Genomic DNA, 25683 nt, shown 5'->3' with positions numbered 1-25683 from the left:
ACAGTTTATTTCAACGGCTTTAGGAAGAACTGCAGCATGCAACCGCCTACAGAGGGGGACATGCCTAAGGATCGGAACACTCGTACACTGGTTTTCTTTGTGTGTGTGCAAATGACAGAATTGCTTTAACGTGTGCTGCATGCACGTTATAGTCTACTAGCCTGTGCTAACTAACTGTGTAACTTTACATTTGGCACATTTATGTGTTTACCTCTGCATAAATGTGTGTGTGTGTGTGTTGTGTGTGTGTGTGTTTTAGTTGTTTATCTAATGTCAGCATCATAACACCCATTTAAACCATTATCGATGCACAGCTCCCTCTCTAATTGGTCAGTTGCTGCTGACATCACGTTCTGAACGATGGCCACCGCTGCCTCACGCAAATCCCTCTTCCTCATCTCCTCCTCTTCATCTTCCTCCTCCTCCTCCTTCTCCCCCTCCCTCTCCCTCTCTCCCTGGTCACATGACTCAGCACCATCATGACAACCTCCATTTTGTGGCAACTCTACCTCCCCTCCCTCCTCCTCCCTGCTAACGGCTAATGCTAGCTCAGGTTCTTGGCAGCTGGTCTTAGTTTGTTTACTGCTATTGTTTGTTAGTGCTGGTACTGGTTGTTGTCTGTTGTTAGTATCTCCTCCTTTGCTGCTGCTGTTGTGTTGTGGCTCGTCAGAGTCCCAGCCGCCATGGTCTAACTCACCGCTGTTCACAGCCACCGTGGAGTTGATGATCTTGGCGTTGGTCTCCTCTTTTATTCCTCCGGTCTCCTTGCTCTTCTTCACGGGGCTACTCCCCGTCATCTTCTCGTCCTCCTGGTGATTGTGTGTGGCATTCTCCTCTGCTGTGCCATTGGAGCAGCCATTCTCTCCATTGGTGACCGGAGCTTCAGCTGGCGCCTTCTCTGCCTCCTTTATCACCTCCCCGCTGGTCTCCTCCACCGGTGTCTCCTCAGCAGCTGCTGCATCTTTGTCATTGGCCTCCTCGGTTGCTGTGGCATCTTCGTTATCGGCTGCTTCCTCCGCCGCTGCTTCTCTGCCCTCTGCAGGCTCCTCCTCCTCCTTGGCGCCCTCACCCAGGTCTACGCTGGTGGACTTGCCCTTCCGCAGGATGAAGTTCTTCAGGGAAACTGCGCGGCCAAAATGTGAGCGCTTGGCCTTGGCTGACTTCCCATCTTTGCCCTCGTCCGCTGCCCCCTCCTCACCTGGAGGTAAGAAGAGAGTTCAGGGTTAAAACCTCAAAAATCTGAAAGGGGCTGAATGATGGATAGCACAGGATCAAAGTTCCATCCATCCCTCCATTTTCTATACCCGCTTATTCCTTAACCAGGGTCACCGGGATCTGCTGGAGCCTCTCTTTCGGGTGGAAGGCAGGGGTACACCCTGGACAGGTCACCAGTCCATCACAGGGCCAGGATCAAAGTTAACATGGTAAAAGTTTCAAATTTCAGCCCCATAATGAAAATCATATTTACCACAGTCAAAACCTCGGGGCTGAAAACACTAAATAAACTGACAGAAAACAAGCACCATCACTGAAGTGCTGCCCAGTCACAGACCCAGAACTGTTGCTGACCTAATGCATGTAAAACCAAATTCTATTAAAAATGAAAAAAAATCTAAATCAATAATACTCAAGGGCAAAATCAGATCTCTTCAAAAAAAAAAACAGTTTGCATTACATCAACACTTGGTGCAGTAAACCTCTAACATCTGTCTGCTCCCTGGACAGCAACAGGAAGGAAATAAAGGTCAGCCTGCTGCCAATTTGTTATTGATGTTTAAGAACTCACACGTTATCATCTCAAAAGTCAGAGTTTCTTCCCCACTACCAACGAAGGATGCTGTTTGGGGGTCTCGGCCTGGATGTGAATCTTGTTACCATGGTAACATGTCCCAGATAAACCTGCTGCAGTGTCAGGGTTGTGGTATATCTGTCAGACCTTGTTGCCTCACCTGCAGCGGTGACGTCGTCTTCCCCGCTGGGGGCGCACTCTGTGTTGGCTCGTTTGGACTTGGGGATGACACGTTTCTTGAAAGAGGTCCAGATCTCATTGGCGTGCTGCGTCACCATCCCACCTCCTGCTGTTGCCTTCTCCTCCTCCCCCCCCTCCGTCTTGGCCTCTTCTGTTCCTCCTTCTGCTTTAGCCTCTTCTCCCTCCTCTTCTCCTGCTTCTGCCTCCTCTGGCTTTGAGGTGTCTGCGGAGTCTTTGTCGGAGCTCTTAGCCTTGCTGCTGATGCCAACCATGGATGGGTCCCTCTTCAGGCCCTGGAAGGTCCAGGAGCGTTTCAGCTTCCACCTCTTCTGGCCTGACTCCTTGGAGTCCAGCGTGGAGGAGTCTCCACCGCCTCCTTCTCCACCCTCCGCTCCATCCTCCTTCCCATCCTCTCCTCCTCCTCCACTCTTCTTGTGGGCCTTCTGAGCCATGAGCTTCTTGAAGGAGTGCCAGCGCTTCATGTGCTTGGTTGCTGCTGAGGAAGAGGCTTTCTGCTCTCCTTCTGCACCTCCCTCTTCTCCTCCTGCTCCTCCTCCCTCCTCTGTGGTAGAGTCTGCAGTGGTGTTAAGTGCTTCTGGATCTTCCAGCCGGTCCAGAGACTTGGAGCGGACTTTTACTTGTTTCTGGGGTTCTGCTGTGGTGCCGTCCTTCTTCTCTGTACTGCGATGGGAGAAGATCCTTGCCACTGGTTTCCTGATAAGGTCTCGAACTGTGGATTTAGCCTCTGCAGGTTTGCCCTTCTCTCCTTTCTTCTCCTCCTCCTTCTCCACATTTTGTGGAGCTTTCTCTATTGCTACCTCTCCTTCTGCACCTCCCTCTGCTCCTCCCTCAGGTGCTGCAGCCTCCTCAGCTCCTTTTTCTCCCTCTTTCTCTCCTCCCTCAGCTGCATTTTCCTCTCCTCCTCCTGCCGCTGTGCTTTGCTCTTTCTTCTTCCTTCCACCCATCACCTTCCCCAGGCCACTCTTGTTGAGGAAGGAGTCCAGGAACGAGGTTTTGGGCTCAGCAGAAGAAACATTTTCTGAGCTTTGAGGAGGTGGTGCCTCTCCGCTCGCTACTTCCTCTCCTTCCTCAGTTCCTGCCGCCGCCGCTGTGTCGTGGTTCACAGTCTCTTTGTTATCAACCACCTCGCTGTTGACAGCGGCACCATCTTTATCGACAACCTCATTGTTGACAGTCTCTGCATTTGCATTTTTAGCTGGTTGCTCAGTCTCCGTTGGCTTACTCTCAGGGGTTTTCCCGTCTTCCTGGACCACTGGGGCCGCACTGCCCTCTGTCGTCGCCATTTCAGAACGTGAAAGCAAACAATAACAGCAAAGAAGTGTCTTCCTTCCTTCCTTCCTTCCTTCCTTCCCTGGCCTTCTGCCCTCCTCTGTCTCTCTCTCGCTCTCTCTCTCTGGTGTTTCGTTCCTCCCACTGTGGTGGCGCTCTCAGGTCATGGAGAGCAGGGTGGAGAACCGTGATGAGGAGGAAAGATACTCAGCATCCTAGTAATCTCCCAAACTCCTGAAGAGAAAGACAGGGAGGAGAGAAGGTGACAGGGGTGAGAGAGGTGGGATGAAAAAGGGGGTAGAGAGATAGAAGAGGAGGCACAGATGGTTAATAGCCGGAATCAACAGAGTAGACACTCAATTAGTCTGGTCTAGACTGTGCATTGAATGGGGGATGAAGTGTAACAGAATAAAGAATCTCAGTGGGAAATGCAATACAATTATGGTGTTTCCTAAAGTCATACCATGTGTAATTCCACGTGCACTGTTTTCTTTTCAAATGAAATGGCTGAAGCTGGAGGTTTTTGGAGAAAACTTACACCAAACAGCAGCAATACAAAGGCCTCTGATCCTAAAAGCTGGATGTTTATTCTGTCAGGACTTACACAGAGGCTTCAGCATCTTAGCAATGCCTCCTCATAAAGTTGGCACACTCAGAGGAGACTGCCAAAACAAAAGCAGCGTCCTACATTTTCCATAAGGAATATGTTTCTAACTCTATAACATCACAAGACATTATTCAGCTGTTTCAAAGGCTGAGAAATTCTCTTTGTGCTGTGGAGTGCCCCTTAAACACTGCATTCAAAAGGATTCATTAAAACTGGTGATAGCAGGTGGAGCCATGAATTTCACAGGGTTCACAGGGTTTTGTATTTTCCACACTCACTGACTACTAAATCAGTAAAGTTGGAGATGATTTTTTTAGAGGATGTAAAACCAGCTCAAAATGCTGCCAAGAATTCCTTTGTGCAAACATTTCTCCTGAGAAAAAAACACAAAATGAAAGTAGTCTCATTATTCTCATTAGGCGTTTACATTAACACCACTTCAACATACACTTCACATTTCTTCGATTTTTTACAATAATTCTGTCAAACTGCCCACAAATCACCAAAGTGACTTAAAGGACAAAGTTGACAAATACCCTACAAAGATGAGATGTTAGACCATATCATTGTTTCTGTGTGGAGTTTGCATGTTGTCTGTGTGGGTTTTCTCCTCCCACAGTCCAAACACATGCAGGTTAGGATTAGGGTCTGAACCCCGGTGGACCCGGGGCCTTTCTGTGTGGAATCTGCATGTTGTCCCCGTGTCTGTGTGGATTTTCTCCTCCCACAGTCCAAACACATGCAGGTTAGGATTAGGGTCTGAACCCCGGTGGACCCGGGGCCTTTCTGTGTGGAGTCTGCATGTTGTCTGTGTGGGTTTTCTCCTCCCACAGTCCAAACACATGCAGGTTAGGATTAGGGTCTGAACCCCGGTGGACCCGGGGCCTTTCTGTGTGGAATCTGCATGTTGTCCCCGTGTCTGTGTGGGTTTTCTCCTCCCACAGTCCAAACACATGCAGGTTAGGTTGGTTGGTGACTCTAAAAGTGTGTGTCTGTCTCTGTGTGTCAGCCCTGTGATTGGCTGCTGTAACAGGCCATGACAGATTCTGGACATGCACACTATCTTGTTCATGGCACATCAGTTTGTTTCTGTGTGTGTCTGATCGTTGGTTTGTTGTCAGGAAGAAAAAAGATTTCTGCTCTAAATGCTGCCTGGTTGTAACACCTTTTGGAGGATTTAAAGAGTGAATCAGCAGATCAGTGAATCTGTGAGTCACACACTGATGTGGATTAGCTGTGAGACGCTGTGGCGAGTCCAGACGTTTAGTCTCTGGCTCCCAGAGGAGGAGGTGGAGACGTGGGGACACTCACAGTGGGGAGATGGAGGTGCAAACGGGAAACAGTCAGACAGAAAGAGAGAGAGAGTGATGGTATAAACGCATACATCACATGCTCCAGATAATCTCAGTATGTTGTTGCCGCAACTGACTGACTGACCGACTGGTCGGCTGATTGGTTGACTGGCTGCCATATTGGCTCACTGAATAAACAGGCTGCTGTGCTGCCTGGGAGATAGGCTGGTTGACTGTCTTACTGACTGACTGGATGACTTACTTCTATTATCTCTTGGTGGTGGATGGGTCTGACTGGCTGATTGTTTAGTTTATTGGATGACTGATCTCAGACAGCCTTAAAACACAGCTCGTCCAATAAAAAAACGCGAACATTCTTCACCTGCTGCAGAGCAAGAAAACGTCAGCCAGCATAGAGCGGCACTGGCCAATCAAGTGCCGTTTCATCTGCAGTTGCTGAAATGGGGAACAGCCATGATAACTTTCCAGAACTCAACACTTTCAGTGTAAACACACAGTAAAACTATCTGGATGACTGTTTGGTGTGCTTCTCTGAGGGCTGACTTGCTGGCTGTGGAACAGGAGCCGTCTTCTTCACGTCCACAGCCAACTATGATTGGTACACACAGCCCAATTGGTACCACTCACTGTGGTTTGTCATGCCGGAGAGTCTTTCAGGTGCCAATGCATTGTGCATGACCAAATATGACCTGACGAGCTCTCCAGTTATCCTGCTGCATGAATGGCTACTAACTGTGACAAGCTGACTGAATGCTGTGCTGTGACTGTATACCGACCACACAGAGTTTCTAGTTGCCTCAGTGCTGCACTGCCTCTTGTTTACTAGTCTGAGCTTTAAATCTCTGGTAGCCTTGTTACTGATGCTGCCTAAAGATAGAAATGAGCCCCTCCAGCTAGAGAAGCAGCTACACACTTTTACTATGAGTCGGTATCAGACACTAATCATTCAGCAGATGCAGAAAACATACATGGATTAATCTCAGTGGTAGGGGTGCAGAGGCTGGCCGTAACACCAGGCACACACAACACATCAATGCATTTCTGCACTCTGTGGTTTTCTCTATGCTTCTGCTGCAACTAATTTCTCTTCCAGCTCACTGGACTTCATCAGACGCCGTTTATCCGTGTGTCCGTGTGTCCACGTGTTAAACTAATCAGGTTGTGTTCACAGTCACAGCAGATGATAAACAGCTTCATTCATCCAGTGACATGTTTGCTCAAACTGTTAGCAAAGTCACATTAGCAGCTGAATTTGGTTAATCTGCTTATCAATAATTCTGCCGCTGATGGCGTGTTCATCCAAATACTTGAAAGGAACAAGAGAATCTGCTCTGCAATATTATGCTCTGGACTGTCACCTATCCTGCAGGGGACTATATGGGACCTAAGTGCTCTTTTTCAGTGGATTTTCTCAAATCTGTCAGCCTCTAGCAGCTTTGTGTTCTTCCTAAAGCAGAGCTACAGTCCCGGGCTGTATCTGGAGGTGGGTCTTTTGAAATCAGAGGTCACAGTGAGTCCAGCTCAGACTTGTACTTTGGTCAAGCTGTCCATACTGTAGCTCGCCTGTCAAAGTCCTGAGATGTGCTCAAACCTCAATATGTGGGCAAGTTCAAAGCCCACAGACAAACGTACAATCTACAGACTAGATTCCTCCATCTCCATCAAGTGTGACCAAACCCGGCCATTTGCTGGGAGTGGAAGGGTGGCACGAGAATCATTGGGGCTGATGGGTATTGCAGTATAAAATCAGAGAAAGTATAGCTCAGAGAAGTGACCGATCACCTGAGCCATGGATCTGGTGGTTCAAACCCATTAACTGTGATTTAAGGAGTCATCGAGCAGCAGCTAAAACACATGTTGTGAAGAAATGTGAGTTTCTGCTGGATTCCAGCTGTTTGCAGCAAGTTCAGCTAACATGAGACAGAGCTGCACCGTGTCTTTATTTTGCCTTGACATTAGTGGGTTGGACGGCGAATGTGAGGCTGAAGCCCCGATGTGTTGGAACAGCGTCAGACAAGGACGACAAAATGGAGGGAGGAGGAGGAGGGGTGCAGACAGGCTGATTGCGAATCATCTTTCTGTTTCTATCCGTCTGCCTTTCATTCTTCACCACCCCTGTCTGTCTGGGTTTTCCTCTTCTGTCGCTTTTCATCGTTTATCCTTCGGTTTCAGTCTCTTTCTTTTGTCTTGCTTTTCATCTTTTGATGACTCTCTTTCTTTACCTCTCCTTTCTCTCTCTGCTTCCCTGTCTCTTCCTTTGTCTTTCCTACTTTTCTTCTCTGTTTATTTTTCTTTTCATTGTTTCCCTCCCTTAGTCTGTCTTTCCATCTTATTTTCCTTCTTCCTGTCTTTCTGTCTGTATTTCTGCTTCTCAGTTTCTTCCTGCCTGTCTGTCAGTCTTTATATCAGCTTTCCTCTCTCTGTTCATGACCTCTGTCTGTCTGACTCTCCAGATTTCATCTTTTCTGAAACACGACTGGACAGCTGTTCCCCGCACCTCAGTCTAAACTCACATTTTACAAAGGAGAAGAAGAGAAAACAAGGACGTCATCTATGTAAAATCCTCCAGCTGTTCCACACCAGCCGTCAGTCCAACCTGTGACACCCACAGGCAGGAAGAGCAACAGCTGCAGCCTGTTAACCGCTGCACCACCTGAGTGTGTGTGTTTGTTTGTATGTCTGTGTGTGTGTGTGCGCCTGTGTCTGTTTGTTTGTGTGTGTGTGAGTGTGTGTGTGTGTATTTCTATGTCTCTCTGTGTGTCTGTGTGTAAGTGCGTGTGTCTCCACTTTACTGACTCAGCCTGTGGACTGTCTGGTTTGTTGGCTGCAGAGTACTTTCTGCTCTGTGGGGTCTGCAGAGTCTGGTTCTGACGGAGGTTCACCTCCTGTCAGAGTCATCATGTTTGGGAGTTATCGCCCGAAAAAATCACATTTACATTCACAAACTTTGGCTGAAAAAGCTAAATGCAGTTTTCTTTGTGTTAGTGCTATAAGGAAAGACTCCTGCAGTGATCAGACCCTGTGGTACAGCATTTGACCATCCTAGATAAGGAAACAAATTCTATCCCAACCCACATACGAGAAATTGCTTGATTATTAGTAAATACAATAATAGATGAAATGAATACATTTCCCTGTCAAAGCCAACATTTGGTTGTTAGGCCCCCGTTCACCTGTACAAAGACACAGAGCTGAGAAAGTTCATCTAAATGGCCTGTGAGACAGCCATGGGTGCACAAGACTGTGCATGTGTGCTTAAAGTCAGGAACACATGGCAGGAAAAAAGCTCTTCTGTGTATTGACATTTTGGCACTTTGGAACATTTATCTACTGAAACAAAAAGTTTTTCTTTAATAATGTTAATAATGTGTTGGCACTGGTGACTTGTCCCGAGAGGGGGCTGGGATGGGCTCCAGCAGATCCCCATGACCCTGGCTTTCAGGAAAAAGCGGGTATAGAAGATGGATGGATGGATGGATGTGTTGGCTGTGGTAGCTGTGGTGTTGTGTACACCAGCATTAGTATTTTGAATTAGCCATGTTGGCAGGGCCAGCATGGTGCTAACTTACACTACAACATTAGCTTCACTATGTTTCTCTGGTTCCAGGATTCTCATCAGGTCACCAAAAAGGCCAATAAGCAAATGCCAGGCTGAACCTGAATGGAAGGAACAAGTGTTTGCTGTGAACGTGCTGTGAAAATACCAATCCTGCAGACACAAGCAGTGCCTTTTACTTAGGGCCAAAACACTTTAGTCTCCAGTGTTTGAAAAGGATAGATAGATAGGAAGATATATAGATTGATAGAGAGATAGATAGATACTTTAGATAGAAAGACTAAAGACCAGAAATGCAGTGCAAACTATTAATGAGAGGCACAGTGATTACAGCCATTAGAGCAGTAAGCAGGGTTGTAGTGACGGTAGCAAAATCTCAGTTGAGGACCAGACCAAAAAATTATGTGCAGTCCTGGAAACAATAGGTCTCCTGAATCAGAGACAGAGACTTCCTCTTTGTATTTGCACCATCCCAGCCCCAAACTGATCTGAACTTATCTGAGCACAACTGAAACAAACATATTCAACCATGTCTCCAAGAAATTATGTTTATCTGTTAATTTGCAACAGCAAACTCATTTCTATTTTTTATCAATATAATGAAAAAATTGAATAGATTCATTTGCAGAGCCACAAAACGTTCACTGACATTGACATTATTATTTGTTTGGTTGTTACTGGCTGGACACAGGATGTCAATAGTCTCCAGTCGAATCCCCTGAGCCCACTGCCCACCCTGACCCTGCTCCTCGTTAGCTGGAAAAACAGCATGTGTGTTGCTTCTAAAATGGACGCTGTGCATCCATCCAGTGTATGAACATCATTTCTGGGCACTGAAGGTTGCTGTTTCATAGCTTCACTTACAGGTGCCACATCGTAAATGCAACACTACAAGAGAGAATTTGTCTGCAGTCGGTACAACAGTTAAAATGGAAGCAGTTTTTATCCATGGTGAGAACCTTGAATGCCACCAAAGCCTAAATGCGTTAAAAGGCAGTACTGCTCATTTTGAAGCTCAACATCAGGACCAGACTTGTCTCTACAGTTTAATCTGTCACTGCATCGAGCTGGTAATACTTTTTCTCCTGTCTGCACAGATTTCCTCTGATTTGACTGGAATGTGTTTTGGAGGCAAACACTTTCTGATGCAGATAAGTTTGTCATAATGTGGGTCTTCACTGCCTCCTGGGTCCATTTGCAGCTGTGTGTGTTTTTTGCTGTGATGACAATCTAATCCCCCAGGATGCCTGTTAATGCAGCTAAAATTGGGGTCAATGGGGAAGCAGCGGAGTGGCCAATCATTGTTTCCCACTTCATGCTGCGATAATAGCCCTCCTCTTCACACCTTCCTGCTATCAATGTGGATTCAAACTCCTCAGGTGCTGCATTCACACACAGCCCAGGCTCCTCACTTAACCCTCTGTGGTGCACATGTGCAGCTGTTTCAGGAAAACGTGGCTCGTTCCTGCTCAAACACTCATGTGAAGGTGTGATAAGTGGAAGTGCATTTAGGATCCAACCATACACAGCAAACGGCTCCTTCAGCTCTGGGCAGCACTGTTCCTTTGCCAACACGTGCCAAACAAAAGGGTGGTCACATCAATCTTGGACTTGAGGCAAGAACCAGGCTCTATGGATTTCCACTGCTCATTTAGCGTCAGTGTGACTGTCATATGCTAATGCTGATTTCTTGAATTGATTAACAACTTCTATAACTGGGACTAAAATTGTGTGTAAAATGTTTAAAGACAGAGTCAGAAAACTGAGCCGCTGGATGTTCGACAGGATGTTTTGCTCAGAAAGCATAATGAGAAATATTTACAAATCATGTAAACTGTATGTGTGAGGACTCCGTGTGATTTGAGCCTTTTAGCCTTAAAACAGATGCTCATGCTCATTCTGGAGCGCTACTGATACTGGGACAGCTCTAATGTATGGAAATACCAGTGAAGGTGACATTTGATGTGATATATGGAGTTGGTCTTTTGAAATATTAAGCCTTGAGCAGCAGGAGTCTGCCGCGTTTTGTTTGAGCCCACCACAGAACAGAAATCTATGAAGGTGTAAAGTCAGTCTCAGTCTCTTTTTTCATTCAGCACCACGAATGTCTTTGAGAAAGAGAGTGTGTCATGTTGTGCAGTTCGTCACATCAAGACTAGAAATTCAAACGACAGATTTTAGAGTTTGAGTTGGACCCTGGAGGAGGTGGTTCACCATGACCTCCTGTGTGAACAGTCAGAGCAGCTCGAACCACCTGAGACATGGTCAGAGGACGGGTTCAGAGATTTAACTAATTTGTTGGAAGCATTTGGCATAAACCACTGAGAACCCAGATCAGAACTATAATTTGTTGCATAGGTTGTTGGCTGTTTCTGGTCACAGAGCCATAGACAGAAGGAGCACCATCAGCAGGAGAGCAGGCTTTTTGGGCATGTTACCTGACATTGTGAATCTTAAAACCTTCATTACTCTGGCTCCCCCTTACTGGCTCTGCAGCATGATTGCTCAGGTTTCTCACTGTTGAGGCTTCTGTCTGATTTTGCAGGTTTCTGTCTGACTGCTCCGTCTGGGACATGCAGCAGGATTAGAAAACACACCGTTTGGACTCACATACAACAGACAGCACACGTTTGGTCACAACTGAACTTAGATCAGCACAGATATCACTTTTAACAAAAAGCTAACATCAACTACTGTTGAACTGTTCCATCTAAAACCTTGAGTTTTATTTCTTCAACTTGGGATAAACAGAGTCTGTGCTGAAAAATAAAAAGAAACCAAAGCCGTCTTTACAACAAAATTCCCGAACCTAATCACAACAAAAATCGAATCAATTGTTCCTGGGCCTGCGGCCAGACAGGCTGCACAACAACACAGAGGTTTGCTCAGACCCCTGCTCCCCCTCCACCTGCTGCAACTGTCTGTGTCACCTTCTGCACTGCTGTTTCTCCACCTTAAAGCATCAGCAACATAGTTCAGATCTGTGAACAGATTTCAGTAAGCCAGGGATTATGACTCTGTTATACTATCATCATGGTTGTTTCTCCATGGTGGGTGGCTCTGCTGCCTGCAGCTCAGCAAACAGGTGACATTATCATTATCAACACATTTCTGATTGGACTGCATGCAAAAACTGGTCCAAACTTCAGATCCAAACAAAGACCAGATTAAAGTGAAATTGATGTTTGTAGAATGAATCAAAGACAAAACCAATGTGCCATTATCTGATTTAGGGCTTATTACATCCTTTGCTGCTCTGAAGTTTGTCCCTACTGGCCACCATACACAGTCTGCCTGTGAGCTAATCAGGTCAATGTATCAAACAGGCTCCTGATTGGACAAAGAGGCAGCATTTGACTGATCCAGGAAGTGAGTTTCAAAGAATCAGCAGGAGAAACAGGTGAGCTTTTTTTCCTGTGATGTGGTTGTTCAGGCCAGCAGTGAAATCTGTTTGTGCAGTTTCTGGTTTTGGTCCCAGTGAAAGGGAACCTGTGGTCATGAGTGACCTGGTGTTTGGACCTGATGATCAATATCTCATTCAGTTCTGATCTGTGTGTGGATGCTGAAGTAACTTCACAACAAACCATTTCTGCATCTAATATTTAGACTCTAATGTTAGGAGTTAAAGCAACTTATCAGTTGATTGGTTCATTGAAAGAAGTTTGATCATTTTTATGAGCAGTGACTTTAGCTTGTGAACTCAGCTCCTGAGTAGGTGTTTTTCTCTGTTCTGACACTTTGCAGGCTGCAACCCCATCAATCAGGAAATCAGAAAAAAACACCTCAGTGTCGCTCTTTTGTGCAGCTGTTCACTTTCCAATGATATCCATCTGTTAAAAGCTTAACTTTTATGGATGTTTTTTAATGTTTCTGTTGGGTAAACCAGTAATTGGTTTTCCAAATAGTTGCTAGTTTGACCCAAACAAAGAAGGCAGCTCCTCGTCTAGTTGAATGATACAGACTTGGGCTGAACAATTTCTACATCTGTTTCCGATCCATTTCCCAAAGTGCAGCATCCTCACACTTTTTCACCCGTTCTTCCACATTGACACAGTGATTTGTTGAGACACGAGGTGTCCAGACTGGACAGTGGGACACCAACATGACGCCGAGCGAGGATGAACACGTCTGCTGTGGTGTGATCTGTCTCTGTGAGCTTCAGCCCGATAAACTGTTGTTGTTGTTGCCGCTGTGGATTAAAGCCTGGTGTGTTCCTGCAGCAGATTGTCCTCTGAGGGAACGGACAGGCCTTTTAGTATAAAGGTATTAAGCCCAGGTCTAATCCAGAGCCAGGAGAGCAGCCAATTTAAACTGGATCCAGCCCACAGGACGACACATCACTCAGCCTATCTCTGTGCCCGTCTGTTGCCTGCTGTTTCCTTGTCCTCTGTACCATCAGTGCCCACAATGTTGGACTGGGTGATGTGTTCCTTCATCACCACACACACACTGTATGTCGACGTGGTCCCCACATTACAACTTCCAGCTCCTGAAACTCCCATTCGAGCACCAAATGTGGATTAATGCTGTGGCCTGAGGACCACAGACGCAGCAAGAAAGTAAGACAAGAACAATGTAGGGTTGGTCTTGAAATTTGTTGACAACAAGATCAGAGACTATTGCCAAAGTGCTCCTTTGTAACTACTCAGTGTTCCAACAGAAGCAATAGCACTGGCACTCTTGACAGGGATCATATATACTCTAAAGCAGGGACAGCAGACACGTGTGGTTCAGTTTCTACCACATTAGGGGTCTGTATAGATGGACGTGTTCATGCTTGTTTGTCAGCACGTTGAGTCTGCTTGGACCTTCACACATATGGACAGATGACCAGAGTTTGACTGCCTGGCTGCAGGAAGCATAATCTGGGCTTTTTAGATTTATCATACATGTTGTGATTCTGTGCCTGTGGATGTTAGTTTTCTTTGTAAAGTCTCTTTGCTTTCTGTAAATCTTCAGTATCAGCCTTGGAAGTACTGTGCAATATGTACACTAAATGCCAATTTCATGTGCAATGAATATGTTTAACTAGTATGGGAGATGGTTATGATCAGGGCAGGTAGAACGCCGAATGAACTGCTTCCAAAATGTGGCTCCATTGCAGGTGAAATGAGTGTCAGTATCTCCATAGTGGGTTACCTGTGTGTCGTGTTGGTAAAACAGCTGCAGAAAGGTGTCATCAGTCATTTCGTTTGAGAACATAAACCGCGTAATGGCAAATAACTGCAGTGCAGTAGTTTGTGTAGATCAGGGGTCTCAAACTCAATTTACCTGGGGGCCGCTAGAGGCAGAGTCTGAGTGAGGCTGGGCCGCATCAGGTTTTCCACAAGAAAAGCTTTGTTAAAAAAATTCCAATCTTCTTAAATCTCTTTATTTTTATTTTTTAACACAAAAGAAGATAAAAAAATAAACAAATTAAGAATTAATAAGAAAATAAATAAAATAAATATAAAATAAATAAATCAATCAGTAATAAATATGATCTGTTAAGTCTGTTATTGTTTTGTTGTATCTGTTGTCTAGGCAACTACATTGTAAAAGCTAACGTTAGCCTAGTTTTTTTTGTATTTTTATTAAACAGATGTACTATTCTATTTTAGTTTCGGTTTCAGTTTATAATATCTATTTTTTATATTTAACATTTTTATGGTAATGAAGAATATGCACAATGCATAATGCACAATGTATATGCAAAATAATGACCTGATGAAAATAAAGAAAATAATCCTGAATTTTAGATAAGATTAAAAGGACTACGTTTATTACACATTTTATTGTGTTTACATTTTTGAAAACCAATGCAAGTAGCTAGTATTTTGCAGCAGTGGTGTCTTTGTATAATGTATTAACGACGATTTGAGAGAAATATGATGTTATTTAATATAAAACCATGCAGAAGGCGCTCTGTGGCGCGGCAGGAATTTGAACAGCGTCCTGAGTCGTAGCTGGGCGCCACGGACAGACGCCGAACGGCCCCGCCGGTGTGCGTACACTAATAATTTTAAAGACGTGGCGCGACGCGACGCGACGCTGCGTTCGTCGTTCGGTGTGTGAGTCCTTAAAGTGCCATACATATCAAACTTGGGGGCCGCACTAACATTAAACTTCCATATTAAGGCGGGGGCCACAAACTATCGTTCTGCGGGCCGCAAACGGGCCGCGAGTTTGAGACCCCTGGTGTAGATACTGTTATGTTATTGCATTTAATCTGATAGATGATTAATGACCAGTCATTTTTAAAGATGCCAAAAATTCACAGACTCCAGCTTCCTAAATGTGCTTTTCCGTTTTTTTAGTCTGTGAGTGTGAAATGAACTAACCAAACTATATGTTACAGTATTTAGTGACACTTTAGAAACTGAGCAAGGAGAATAATCAGAAACCTCCAACATGTAGAGCAGAAAAGGCTGGAAGGCAGTGGAGTCAGACATTGTTCTCTGTGATCTTCTGTTAGTAGAGCAATAAGCTGCCGTGTTGCTGCAGATGTCATGGCCCTGTGGAGACGTAACGCTCTGTGATCAGGTTTTAATCCACAGACAGTAGCAACTTTCTTCTCAGTACCTGCCTTGAAGCCTCTCGTCTTCTCTGCAGCTCTCGAACAGTTCGAGTTGAATTGAAGGTTTATTATTCATTGTCGTGCCCTCATTAGCATGCAGCCCTATATTTTCCAAAATACAATTCCCTAATTATCCCTGCTGTCGTAGTTTTGCATCAGGAGCGGGAGTGGGAGGGGGCGCTCTGAAAAGGCTTTCATGTGCAGCGCTGTTAGGGTCCATTTATTTTCATCTCAGTTCCTTCAACATGAAAAAATGGTGAGCCAGATTTCTGTGCACTGGTTCACAGCAGAGTGTTTGTTCCTGATTATTCAGAGCAAGAAAGATGAAGCTGTGTGTTTCTGGGAGGATCCTACGTTAAGACATTTTTGAAGAAGAGGAGGCCACCATTAAAACAATATCTCAAAATGCTTGAAAAGGAATTCAACCAAGCCAAACGTTGGGCCTTCCTTTCTTTATGAACAATGAAACGATCTGTAGATTAGAAATAAACACCATGTCTCACAGTTAAACCCTTTAACAACATAAAAACGTTTCCAGTTCTGTCTGGTGGATTACTGTGAAATCTGCTACACAAATTAAGGCTTTTCACCTTGTTTCGCTGTATTTTTAAACAAAACTGAAGAAAAATCACAATTTCCATATTAATCCACATATATGCAGTTATGTTGTAGATAATGTTTTCCAGATGCAGTATGAAACTCTCCACACAGTGCGACCTGGCAAAACTACTGAACTGAAACCGTGAAAGATCCTGGAGACACTCAGCACATTTAAAAATGGCGAGCGTCCTTTTGTTCGGTGGACGCCCCAGATTGTGCCTTTGACCTGCCGTCAGGGCTGCAGAACGATGTAACGCTACAGAAACTCATCTTCCTCCAGCTGACTTCACAACGTCCTAGAGCAAAACCCTAAATCTGCAGCCGGAGTCCAGCTCCACAACCAACCTTGACCTCTGACCTCTGACCCCTGAGAGTGGAGGGTGACGACAAAAGAGGATTTCCCTGCAGGGAGCAATAAAGTTTCAAATTGCATGACACTTGCTTTAAGCCTGTTAAATCCATCAGCGGGATCAGGAGAGACTGCACGCAAAGCTCTCCCACAGGTTTACAAGTGAAGGAAGATGTTGGCTAAACACAGCAGGACGACACATTGGCCACACGTTCAGAGTGCAACAAAAAAAAAAAAAACAAACCTGATTCAGCCTGAACCAGCACAGACAGATTTAGTTCATGTTTCATTTATCAATTTAATCTTCAGCTCACAACTGCCAGTAAACTGCCAAACTAACAAAAACACCCTGCAACCTGCCAACCCACCACTGAATATCTCATGAAAAACCTCTAAATCTCATCTGTTCAGTCCAGATTGTGTCCAGTGGAACCTTTAATTCAGAGACAAAAGCTGAAAAAAATAGTTATAGAAGCTGGTGTCCACAGTGTGTGGGCAAATCACTCTACCCTCTCCATGTGCTCGTACAGGCCGTGACATTACATCATTGCCCATGTTCATGAGGCTCCATGTGCACCGTCCACATGCATGACCATGTGAAACATACATGCCAGACTGCACGTGTGAACTCAGCCACCTGCACAGAAACTCAGTGTGCTATAAACAAAATCACAACTAGGACTGCATGAAAACGTGTGTAGGGCCCACAGTAAAGCCAGGTTACAGCCACCAGCAGCTTTTACTGAGCTACAAGCACCGGTTCACCCGAACCATTAGTCTTTAACTAATTTACACCATCGCTCTGTTCACTTATTAAGTCTCCAACAGAATCAACAAGTGTGAGGGGTCCTAACACCGAGGCAGAGTCAGGCCTGATTGAAGAATCCAGTTTAGTGTTTTGGTTTTGCAGTCTGGCAGTTTATCTCCCACTTTAATAAAGTTCTAGACCTTTCTCTATGACTGTCTGTACTTTAGCTGCAGATTTCCCTAGAGACTTCAGTAATACCCCTCCTAATGGAGATGCAGAGTGCTTCAGGCCTTTCTTTGCTCATTGAGTCTGACATGGCGTGAAAAATGAAAGCATTTATAGTTGGTTAGCATTTGGTTCTAGAAAATATGTGCTTCCTGTTGATGCTGCTCCCACAGGTACAGACCATAGACCAGAGCCTCCCAAACATAAAGAAGCTGTTTTATGTCACCACCCCACCTGTTTATACTGCACCAGGATACTGATACATTCAGTGTCCCGTAATCACTTATTGGACCATGGTTCTAGCTCAGCAGGTCCCCACTGTTGTTATCATTCCAGTAATGAACATGCAGCGTTCCTGCTTTACATACATCCTTGAGTTTAGGCATTAATACTACTGTGTGCGGTTTAGCCTCCACCCACCACAGGTGACCTTTGTACCACCTGTGCACACTGATCAATGATTACAACCTCCTGACCTCCTAGGAGGTACAGGAACCCCCCCCCCCCAAATCCGATTCACGGCAGGTAAAGGCCAATAATCAGCAGTCGAATTAGCTGCTCAACCTCTCAGCATGAACGTTACGAGAAGCAGCAGTTTAAAGGTCAAAACCATACTAAACAGCCAATGGTGATTGATCAGTGGAGGACACTTTTATCTTTTTATTGCTTAATCCAGTTCTCCAACCAACTTTAACCAATATCAACCAATATCATCAAAACACCTGGAACATGGGACCACGTGCTGTAGAGTCTAGTGCCTGTGAGTTTAAACCTGTAAAATAGTGTCATAAACATGGAGGAAATAAATGTTATATAAAAATCCTCAGTCAAACAGGAAGAATAAAATAAATCCCTGAGCGCCATCGTTCCAACACACAAACAGCACACACTTCTTGAATAAAAACATGTTGAGTTCTTTAGCCCAATGTTTATTCAGATTCTTCTGCAATTGTTCATCCAAATTCCAGCTCATTTCTGACAAACTAAAGCTTCAGGAAAATCTCAAACTACAAATGCCACAGTTTAAAATTGGCTGAGTGAGACTGTGGGCGATTGTGAGCAGAGATGCATCATGGATAAATATCTTTCCAAACATCAACCTTAAATCCAAAGGTGTGTGTGGACCAGTTCACTCTAATACTGCACCAGGTGACTCAAACAGGTTTCGTTCAACCAAGCGACTGAAAGCTCTACCTATTCCCCCAAACACCCCCACAAGGTAGAGGTTGAGTCGCCCAGCCTCAATATTTTGCTGTGTCCGAGGTTCATTAGTTATTTAACCAACATAAATCCTAAACACTGCCCACTCAAAAACCTGAGCAACAACCCAGCAGACCCTCCAGCCATGCTTTCGACTCTGTACAACTTGGTTGTGTCTTTTAGTCCAGACCCTAAACTCTCACCCCACCCAGCCTTTGTCTTGGTCCAATCAAACAACAACTCTTCCTCCTCCATCACACGACAGGCATTCCTCACAACAGACCCGCAGTTTAAAGGCACATTATGTGTTTTCCTCTTTCTCCTGCCTGTCCATAGTGGCATCATTATAAGAGCCTATTATGGTGTTACAGAGGCCGACTCACAGAGTAAATGCCTTGTTTCTGTCAGCCATGGGAGCCTTCTATGGAGCCACAACTCCCTCCTTCAACAGAGAGGCCCCTTCATCGCGCTGCCCTCCTCCTCCTCCTCATCCTCCTCGTTCTCCTCTCCCTCAGACACAGACAAGCCTTTATCTGCCCATCATGTGCTCACTCTCTTTCTCTTTTTTCTGCAGCCTGACCCTGTTTTCCACAGCGAGCAGGCAGGCTGGTTAGGACTGGGGGGGAAACACACACACACACACACACACACACACACACAGCGATGGGGAAAAGGCTGATTTGGAAAGCCAGCTAAATATTTTATCCATGTCCACGCTATCTGTCTGTGTAGCTTAATACCGATTTGATGTTATCTCCTAAGTCTTTCCAGCAGAGGGTTTTTTTCATATTTTATTTTCTGGCCAAATAATCTCTTCCTTTCTGCTGTGCAGTATCTGAACTCTGCCTCATGTCACCTCGCTGTGCCGCTGTGTGTTGTCTTTGCGCTGGGAGATGATGGTAATGTCCAGCCAGTGATTACTCCACCACTGTAAAACGCAAATGAACCGTAGAGCTGCTCAAACTATCATTTTCAATATCAAATCATCTGATTTTAAAGTAATTCATCACTTCTGCAGAAAATGGAAAAACCCATTGTCTCCTGAACAGCTTGAGTTTTTTTCAGCCTATTATCAAGACCTTGACATTTCCTAAAATCTGAAACATAATGGCTTGAATTTCTGTTCAAAATGACACACAATACATTGGGAAAGTGTAGCAGCTAGTTTTGGATTTGGATACTATGACTGTTAAGAGACGACTGGTTGTTAGATCATCACCCTGATGTTTTCAGACACTGCTTCCATCCGTTTGGCTAAAGTGTGAAAATCAACCTGGATTATGTCTGTATCTACTGTCATTTTGACTGCACAGAAATACTAGCAGATATGATGCTGAGTTTCTCAGTGTATGAGAGAGGACACAGATTATAAAACTGATCGTTCTTTACACAGTGATCAATATAGTGGAAAGCACAGGTGGCTCGGAGTTAACTGGCTAAACATTAAAACAAAACCCTCAGTAGCAGCTTTTGCTGCAGGGTTTCATTTTATACATAAATCAAAGATCACTTCAGCTAACAGCATAAACTTTTATGGGGTAAAACATTAACTGTCAGGGAGCAAGAGGAGGATCTGTTACACACAGCAAAGGCCAGACCAGCTCTCAGCAGCTGCCCAGCAGCTTCCTAAGGAGCTCTGGTCCCTTAGAAGGAAAATATTAAAGATACTGGAGGTTTAGCTGCAGCTTATTAATTACATCACTCACGTCTGCAGAGAAATGGCCTGTGTCCTGATATGCCATTTAGAAAATGAGATATTTTATTAGTCTGATTTGTGAAAATGATTTTTAAATCCATCGGATTCTTTCTGCTCTGCAGCAAAATCAAGAAGATCAAGCTGAGCCTATTTGGTTGCTGTGCACGCGTGCATGGTGGACTCCTGGTGAACCTGCACCAACTGTGTCTGCACACTGCTTTTATGTGACTCAGAAGTGCAAAACTCCTGATGTGCATGTGATGAGCGGAGCGATGTATGTTACTGAACAAGTTCCTCCTTGTCCTCCTTCGCCATGTTTGACATCTCTGCCACCGTTTCCTTCAAGTCTGTTCCTCGGCTCTATCGCAGTTAGCAGGTGTGAACGCAACCTTCCTCCTCCTCAGCTCCACGTTTAGTTTGTCCAGAGCTCCAACCGTTCCTCTCCTTCTGCTTCTCTCCTTTCTCTGTTCTTCACCCACTTCTTTGTCCTCCCCTCCTTTCCTTTCACACCTTGTATCCTTTTTCTCATTTCCTTCTCTCTCCTTTCATTTCCTTCAGTTTGTTGCTTCACTTCTCTTTTCCACTACTCTGTTCTGTCTTCTTCTCATCTCGATTCCTCCCTTTGCATCTTCTTTTCGCCTTTTCCTCGTCCACCTTCTTCAGTTTGTCCCTTTCCTGCTTTTCACCCTTTCTTTTTATCTCATTTTACCTTTTCTTCTCCTGACACTTCCTTTTCCTTCATTTGTCTGTTTTTTTCTGTCAGCTCTAATTTTTTTGTCCTGACATCTCTCCCTCCAGTTTTCCTATTTTCTTTTCAAGTCTATTATTCATCCTTCTCCTCCTCCTCTCATCTTCCTGTTATTGTTCCACATCACTCTTCTCTCTCTGCCTTCATTTGTCTTCTCTGTGCTTGATATCCATGACCCTCCCATCTTTAATCCTTGTCTTATTTTCATTTTTATTTTTTGGATTTACTTTCTCATTGCCCTGCAGACCCAGCGCTATAGAAAAATAAACTGTTCTTTTTTTTAACTTTTTAAAAGTCAGAGTGAAGCAAACAAGGAAAAATGGCATTTTTATATGTTACAGTGGGTACGGAAAGTATTCAGACCCCTTTAAATGTTTCACTCTTTGTGTCATTGCAGCCATTTGCCAAAATCAAAAAAGTTCATTTTATTTCTCATTAATGTACACTCAGCACCCCATCTTGACAGAAAAAAAACAGAAATGTAGAAATTTTTGCAAATTTATTAAAAAGAAAAACTGAAATATCACATGGTCATAAGTATTCAGACCCTGTGCTCAGTATTGAGTAGAAGCACCCTTTTGAGCTAGTACAGCCATGAGTCTTCTTGGGAATGATGCAACAAGTTTTTCACACCTGGATTTGGGGATCCTCTGCCATTCTTCCTTGCAGATCCTCTCCAGTTCTGTCAGGTTGGATGGTGAACGTTGGTGGACAGCCATTTTCAGGTCTCTCCAGAGATGCTCAATTGGGTTTAGGTCAGGGTTCTGGCTGGGCCAGTCAAGAACGGTCACAGAGTTGTTCCGAAGCCACTCCTTTGTTATTTTAGCTGTGTGCTTAGGGTCATTGTCCTGTTGAAAGGTGAACCTTCGGCCCAGTCTGAGGTCCTGAGCACTCTGGAAGAGGTTTTCTTCCAGGATATCTCTGTACTTGGCCGCATTCATCTTTCCTTCAATTGCAACCAGTCGTCCTGTCCCTGCAGCTGAAAAACACCTGCACAACATGATGCTCCCACCACCATGTTTCACTGTAGGGATTGTATTGGGCAGGTGATGAGCAGTGCCTGGTTTTCTCCACACATACTGCTTACAATTAACGCCAAAAAGTTCAATCTTGGTCTCATCAGACCAGAGAATCTTATTTCTCATAGTCTGGGAGTCCTTCATGTGTTTTTTGGCAAACTCTATGCAGGCTTTCATGTGTCTTGCACTGAGGAGAGGCTTCCGTCGGGCCACTCTGCCATAAAGCCCCGACTGGTGGAGGGCTGCAGTGATAGTTGACTTTGTGGAACTTTCTCCCATCTCCCTACTGCATCTCTGGAGCTCAGCCACAGTGATCTTTGAGTTCTTCTTTACCTCTCTCACCAAGGCTCTTCTCCCACAATTGCTCAGTTTGGCTGGACGGCCAGGTCTAGGAAGAGTTCTGGTTGTCCCAAACTTTTTCCATTTGAGGATTATGGAGGCCACTGTGCTCTTAGGAACCTTGAGTGCTGCAGAAATTCTTTTGTAACCTTGGCCAGATCTGTGTCTTGCCACAATTCTGTCTCTGAGCTCCTTGGGCAGTTCCTTCGACCTCATGATTCTCATTTGCTCTGACATGCACTGTGAGCTGTAAGGTCTTATATAGATAGGTGTGTGCCTTTCCTAATCAAGTCCAATCAGTTTAATTAAACACAGCTGGACTCCAGTGAAGGAGCAGAACCATCTCAAGGAGGATCAGAAGAAATGGACAGCATGTGAGTTAAATATGAGTGTCACTGCAAAGGGTCTGAATACTTATGACCATGTGATATTTCAGTTTTTCTTTTTTAATAAATTTGCAAAAATGTCTACATTTCTGTTTTTTTCTGTCAAGATGGGGTGCTGAGTGTACATTAATGAGAAATAAAATGAACTTTTTTGATTTTGGCAAATGGCTGCAATGACACAAAGAGTGAAAAATTTAAAGGGGTCTGAATACTTTCTGTACCCACTGTATATTGATTGTACATAAATAATCCTTTTCTTTGCCAAAAAGTTGCTCGAAAACCAAGAAATTCTCAGAATTATATGGTTGTCAGGCATCCTGTTGTATTAGATTTACATAAAAACTAGACAGTCCTGATTCCAATGGTAATATCTGTAGTAATTATAAAATGTGTATGTGAAATAGCTACAGGTGTGATCTTGTACATTGCTTTTGAAATGTAATTTTCCTTGCACTGTGATACGTATATTTGTTTGTGTTCATTTCCCTCTACAGCTGCTGTTCCTCTCCTTGCTGGGAACATGTCCCACAGTCAGCGTTTCTAACAGCTTCATCATGAGCTTCATCATCAGCTTAATCATCATCTTCATCATCAGCTCCACCTGTGGAGGCTGCTGCACAACAGGTGAATGCACAGGTAAGCTCTGGTGTCTTGAGGACAGACATTTAGTCGTCCTCATGTCTGTATAAAACGATTATTGATATTTCTGAGGTCTGTGACTGTTTTACTTCACTTTTACTGTGTCACATTTCTCCTCTTTAAATCACTAACCTCTCCTCTCTCCAGATGTTTCTCCTTCCTGTTTCCTCCTCCTCCTCTGTCCCTCCCTCCAACAGAGGAGCAGCTCCAGCTCCTCTTTATATAAATACACATCTATCAAAGCTCCAGTAGCGTGTGCGCCCAATGGAAATAGAACATAATGGTAATGAGAAGGACGGGGAGGAGGGAGGCGCGCTCACGAGCTTGGGAGAGGGGGGCAGTCAACCATGCGACCGCGCGCATGCTCGCGACAGCAGGTGCCCGAACCCCCGTTAAAGGAAAAAAACTGATTTGCATTGCTAATGAGCTCCTCTGTGCCCCCTCCCCTTATTTTGGGGTGAAAACGCTTCTAATATGGCGACACGTTTTTATTCCAGTGCTGCTTCCCCGTCCTGCCAGAAAACAGCCACAGAAGAAGAAAGGGCCACTTTGTCCAGTGACGAATAACAGATCCCGTGTAAATGATGGAGACATGACGGGAGGAATGAAAGAAGGTCACTGGCTGTCCCGCTGCACGCAGGCTGCTGTCGCCGAAACCCCACTACTCAAAATATCCCATGGACCCTGGTACTGAGTTCAACGTCACATGAACGCGGGGAACAATAGACGCAATGAGAGCAGCCGGACCCGCACATGCACCGCACAGCCAGTTAGTGCACTAACAATAAGGGGGTTCACGGAAGGCTTGGCCGGGGGGGGGGGGGACAAAACAAGTGAAGCGCCAAATTCCCAACAAGCAGCTCCCTTGTCTGCTGAAAGCTGGAACCTTCAGCTTCGGCACTGAGAAGATGGTACGGCAATATTATTATTAATAATAATAAACAACAACAATAATAACAATAACAAGGGGCGGGTTTGTTCTGCTGTGCGCCCGTGTGCGGTCTCCTTTTCCCACATGGACACCTGTCTGTGGGTATGATGTGATATTTGTCTGTCGCCCTGTGTCCTGTCGGTGTCGTGGATGTTATTGTTGTCGGGACGCATAAACAACTTCGCGCGCCTTGGGATTTTCGTATTATTTTCCAGACTGCTTGCGCGGAAACGCACACACACACACACACACACGCGCGTGGGACAGGCACATGTGAGATGCACGCAGGAAGATTTAACATTTAACGGCCCCTGTGGACGCAAACGTGTCTATAACATCCCAGAGCTTCGTTAACACCAGAACCTTTTACTCGTATTGTTCGCCTCTCACCCCACAACCTGAAGAAATGGCGCACAAAAACACACAGTCCTCCAACCAGACACCCAGACCCAAGCCAGCCTTCTGGACTGATCCGGGCTCTGCCGTGATTGGTCCCGGCCATGTGATTGACCCGAGAGCCTCCAGCACAAACTGCTCCCGTCTCTCATTCTACAAACATATTTCCAGTTTCCTCCAGAAGCAGCCGGATCAGCGGTTTGAGAGGCAAGCGCTTAGCATCGCCAAACAACAGCGCCGTTCATTGTCCCCCTCCGCCACCCTCGGCACCACTCTCACTGTCTAAAACCAGGACAAAAACCAGCCCCTCTTGCATGAGGACGACCAGCCAACACAACCCCAGCGTTCCTGTATCCGCCACCACCTTAATGTGACCGTTGACGGCCAATTACGCGTCCGCCAATCGCCATTAAACGCATTCCCACGACCTGTAGGGTCCGAGTGCAACCAACCAGGAAAACAAAACGAATAATTTACGAGGTGGGGGAAAATGAATCAAAGGCAGAGGTGAGTGCAAACAGCAGACAGATGAAGGGAGCAGAGAACAGGTAAATAAATGAGCCGAACAAACCTCCTTTCCTGCGCGTAAATCCGTTTCCAAGCGCGTGGAGAGAAAGGTAATAAGCTTGTTGTGATGAACGTGAAAAGACGCTGCCGGGGCTAAATCCGACCAGCCATCCTCTCTGTCTGAGTCTAGGTCTCTCTCTCTCCGTCTGACTCTAGGTCTCTCTCTCTCTCCGTCTCTCTCTCTTCTGTCTCTCTCTTAGTCAATAGATGGAATTGGCGGGATGTTGGCAAATCCTTCACGCACGCACCGCACACCACATTTATGCATACACGCACGTACACGACGCCTTCTACCTCACTCACTCCCTGCGGTTGCCCCTAGCAACCATGAAGACCCCATTCCAGCCCCGCCCCCCTCTGCAGACCCCCCCCGTTAAGAGGGTTTAAAGAAAAATGATCATCCGCGGGTTTATTTTATTCGCGGAGCTGCGCTTAAAAAAAGACGGATTGTGAAAGATGAGAGAACGAGAGAGGCATAGATGAACAGATGGAGGGAGAGTCCGCACTAGTGTGGGTGCCAACAGCTTACAACTCTCCCTGTGGTGGCTG

The 25683-nt window shown here is 45.2% G+C and overlaps 1 protein-coding gene across 1 annotated transcript in view; it reads right to left on the bottom strand.

Moving 5' to 3' along the window:
- LOC113122167 (oleosin GRP-17) overlaps positions 1-25389 on the bottom strand; it is a 28060-nt gene extending 2671 nt beyond the window's left edge. Inside the window, exons 1-3 of the mRNA XM_026293261.1 lie at positions 25139-25389; positions 1950-3493; positions 698-1198 (exon numbers count right to left, since the gene is read on the bottom strand). Coding sequence (XP_026149046.1) covers positions 698-1198; positions 1950-3273 — 1825 coding nt within the window. The 5' untranslated portion in view covers positions 3274-3493; positions 25139-25389. The remainder of the gene's footprint in view (positions 1-697; positions 1199-1949; positions 3494-25138) is intronic.
- Between the last annotated feature and the right edge of the window lie 294 nt (positions 25390-25683).

This window comes from Mastacembelus armatus, chromosome 13 (assembly GCF_900324485.2).
Source record: "Mastacembelus armatus chromosome 13, fMasArm1.2, whole genome shotgun sequence".
In the NCBI taxonomy this organism is placed as follows: Eukaryota; Metazoa; Chordata; class Actinopteri; order Synbranchiformes; family Mastacembelidae; genus Mastacembelus; species Mastacembelus armatus.
The sequence above is the reverse complement of the archived record's forward strand: the minus strand, read 5'-3'. Positions and strand labels throughout refer to the sequence as shown.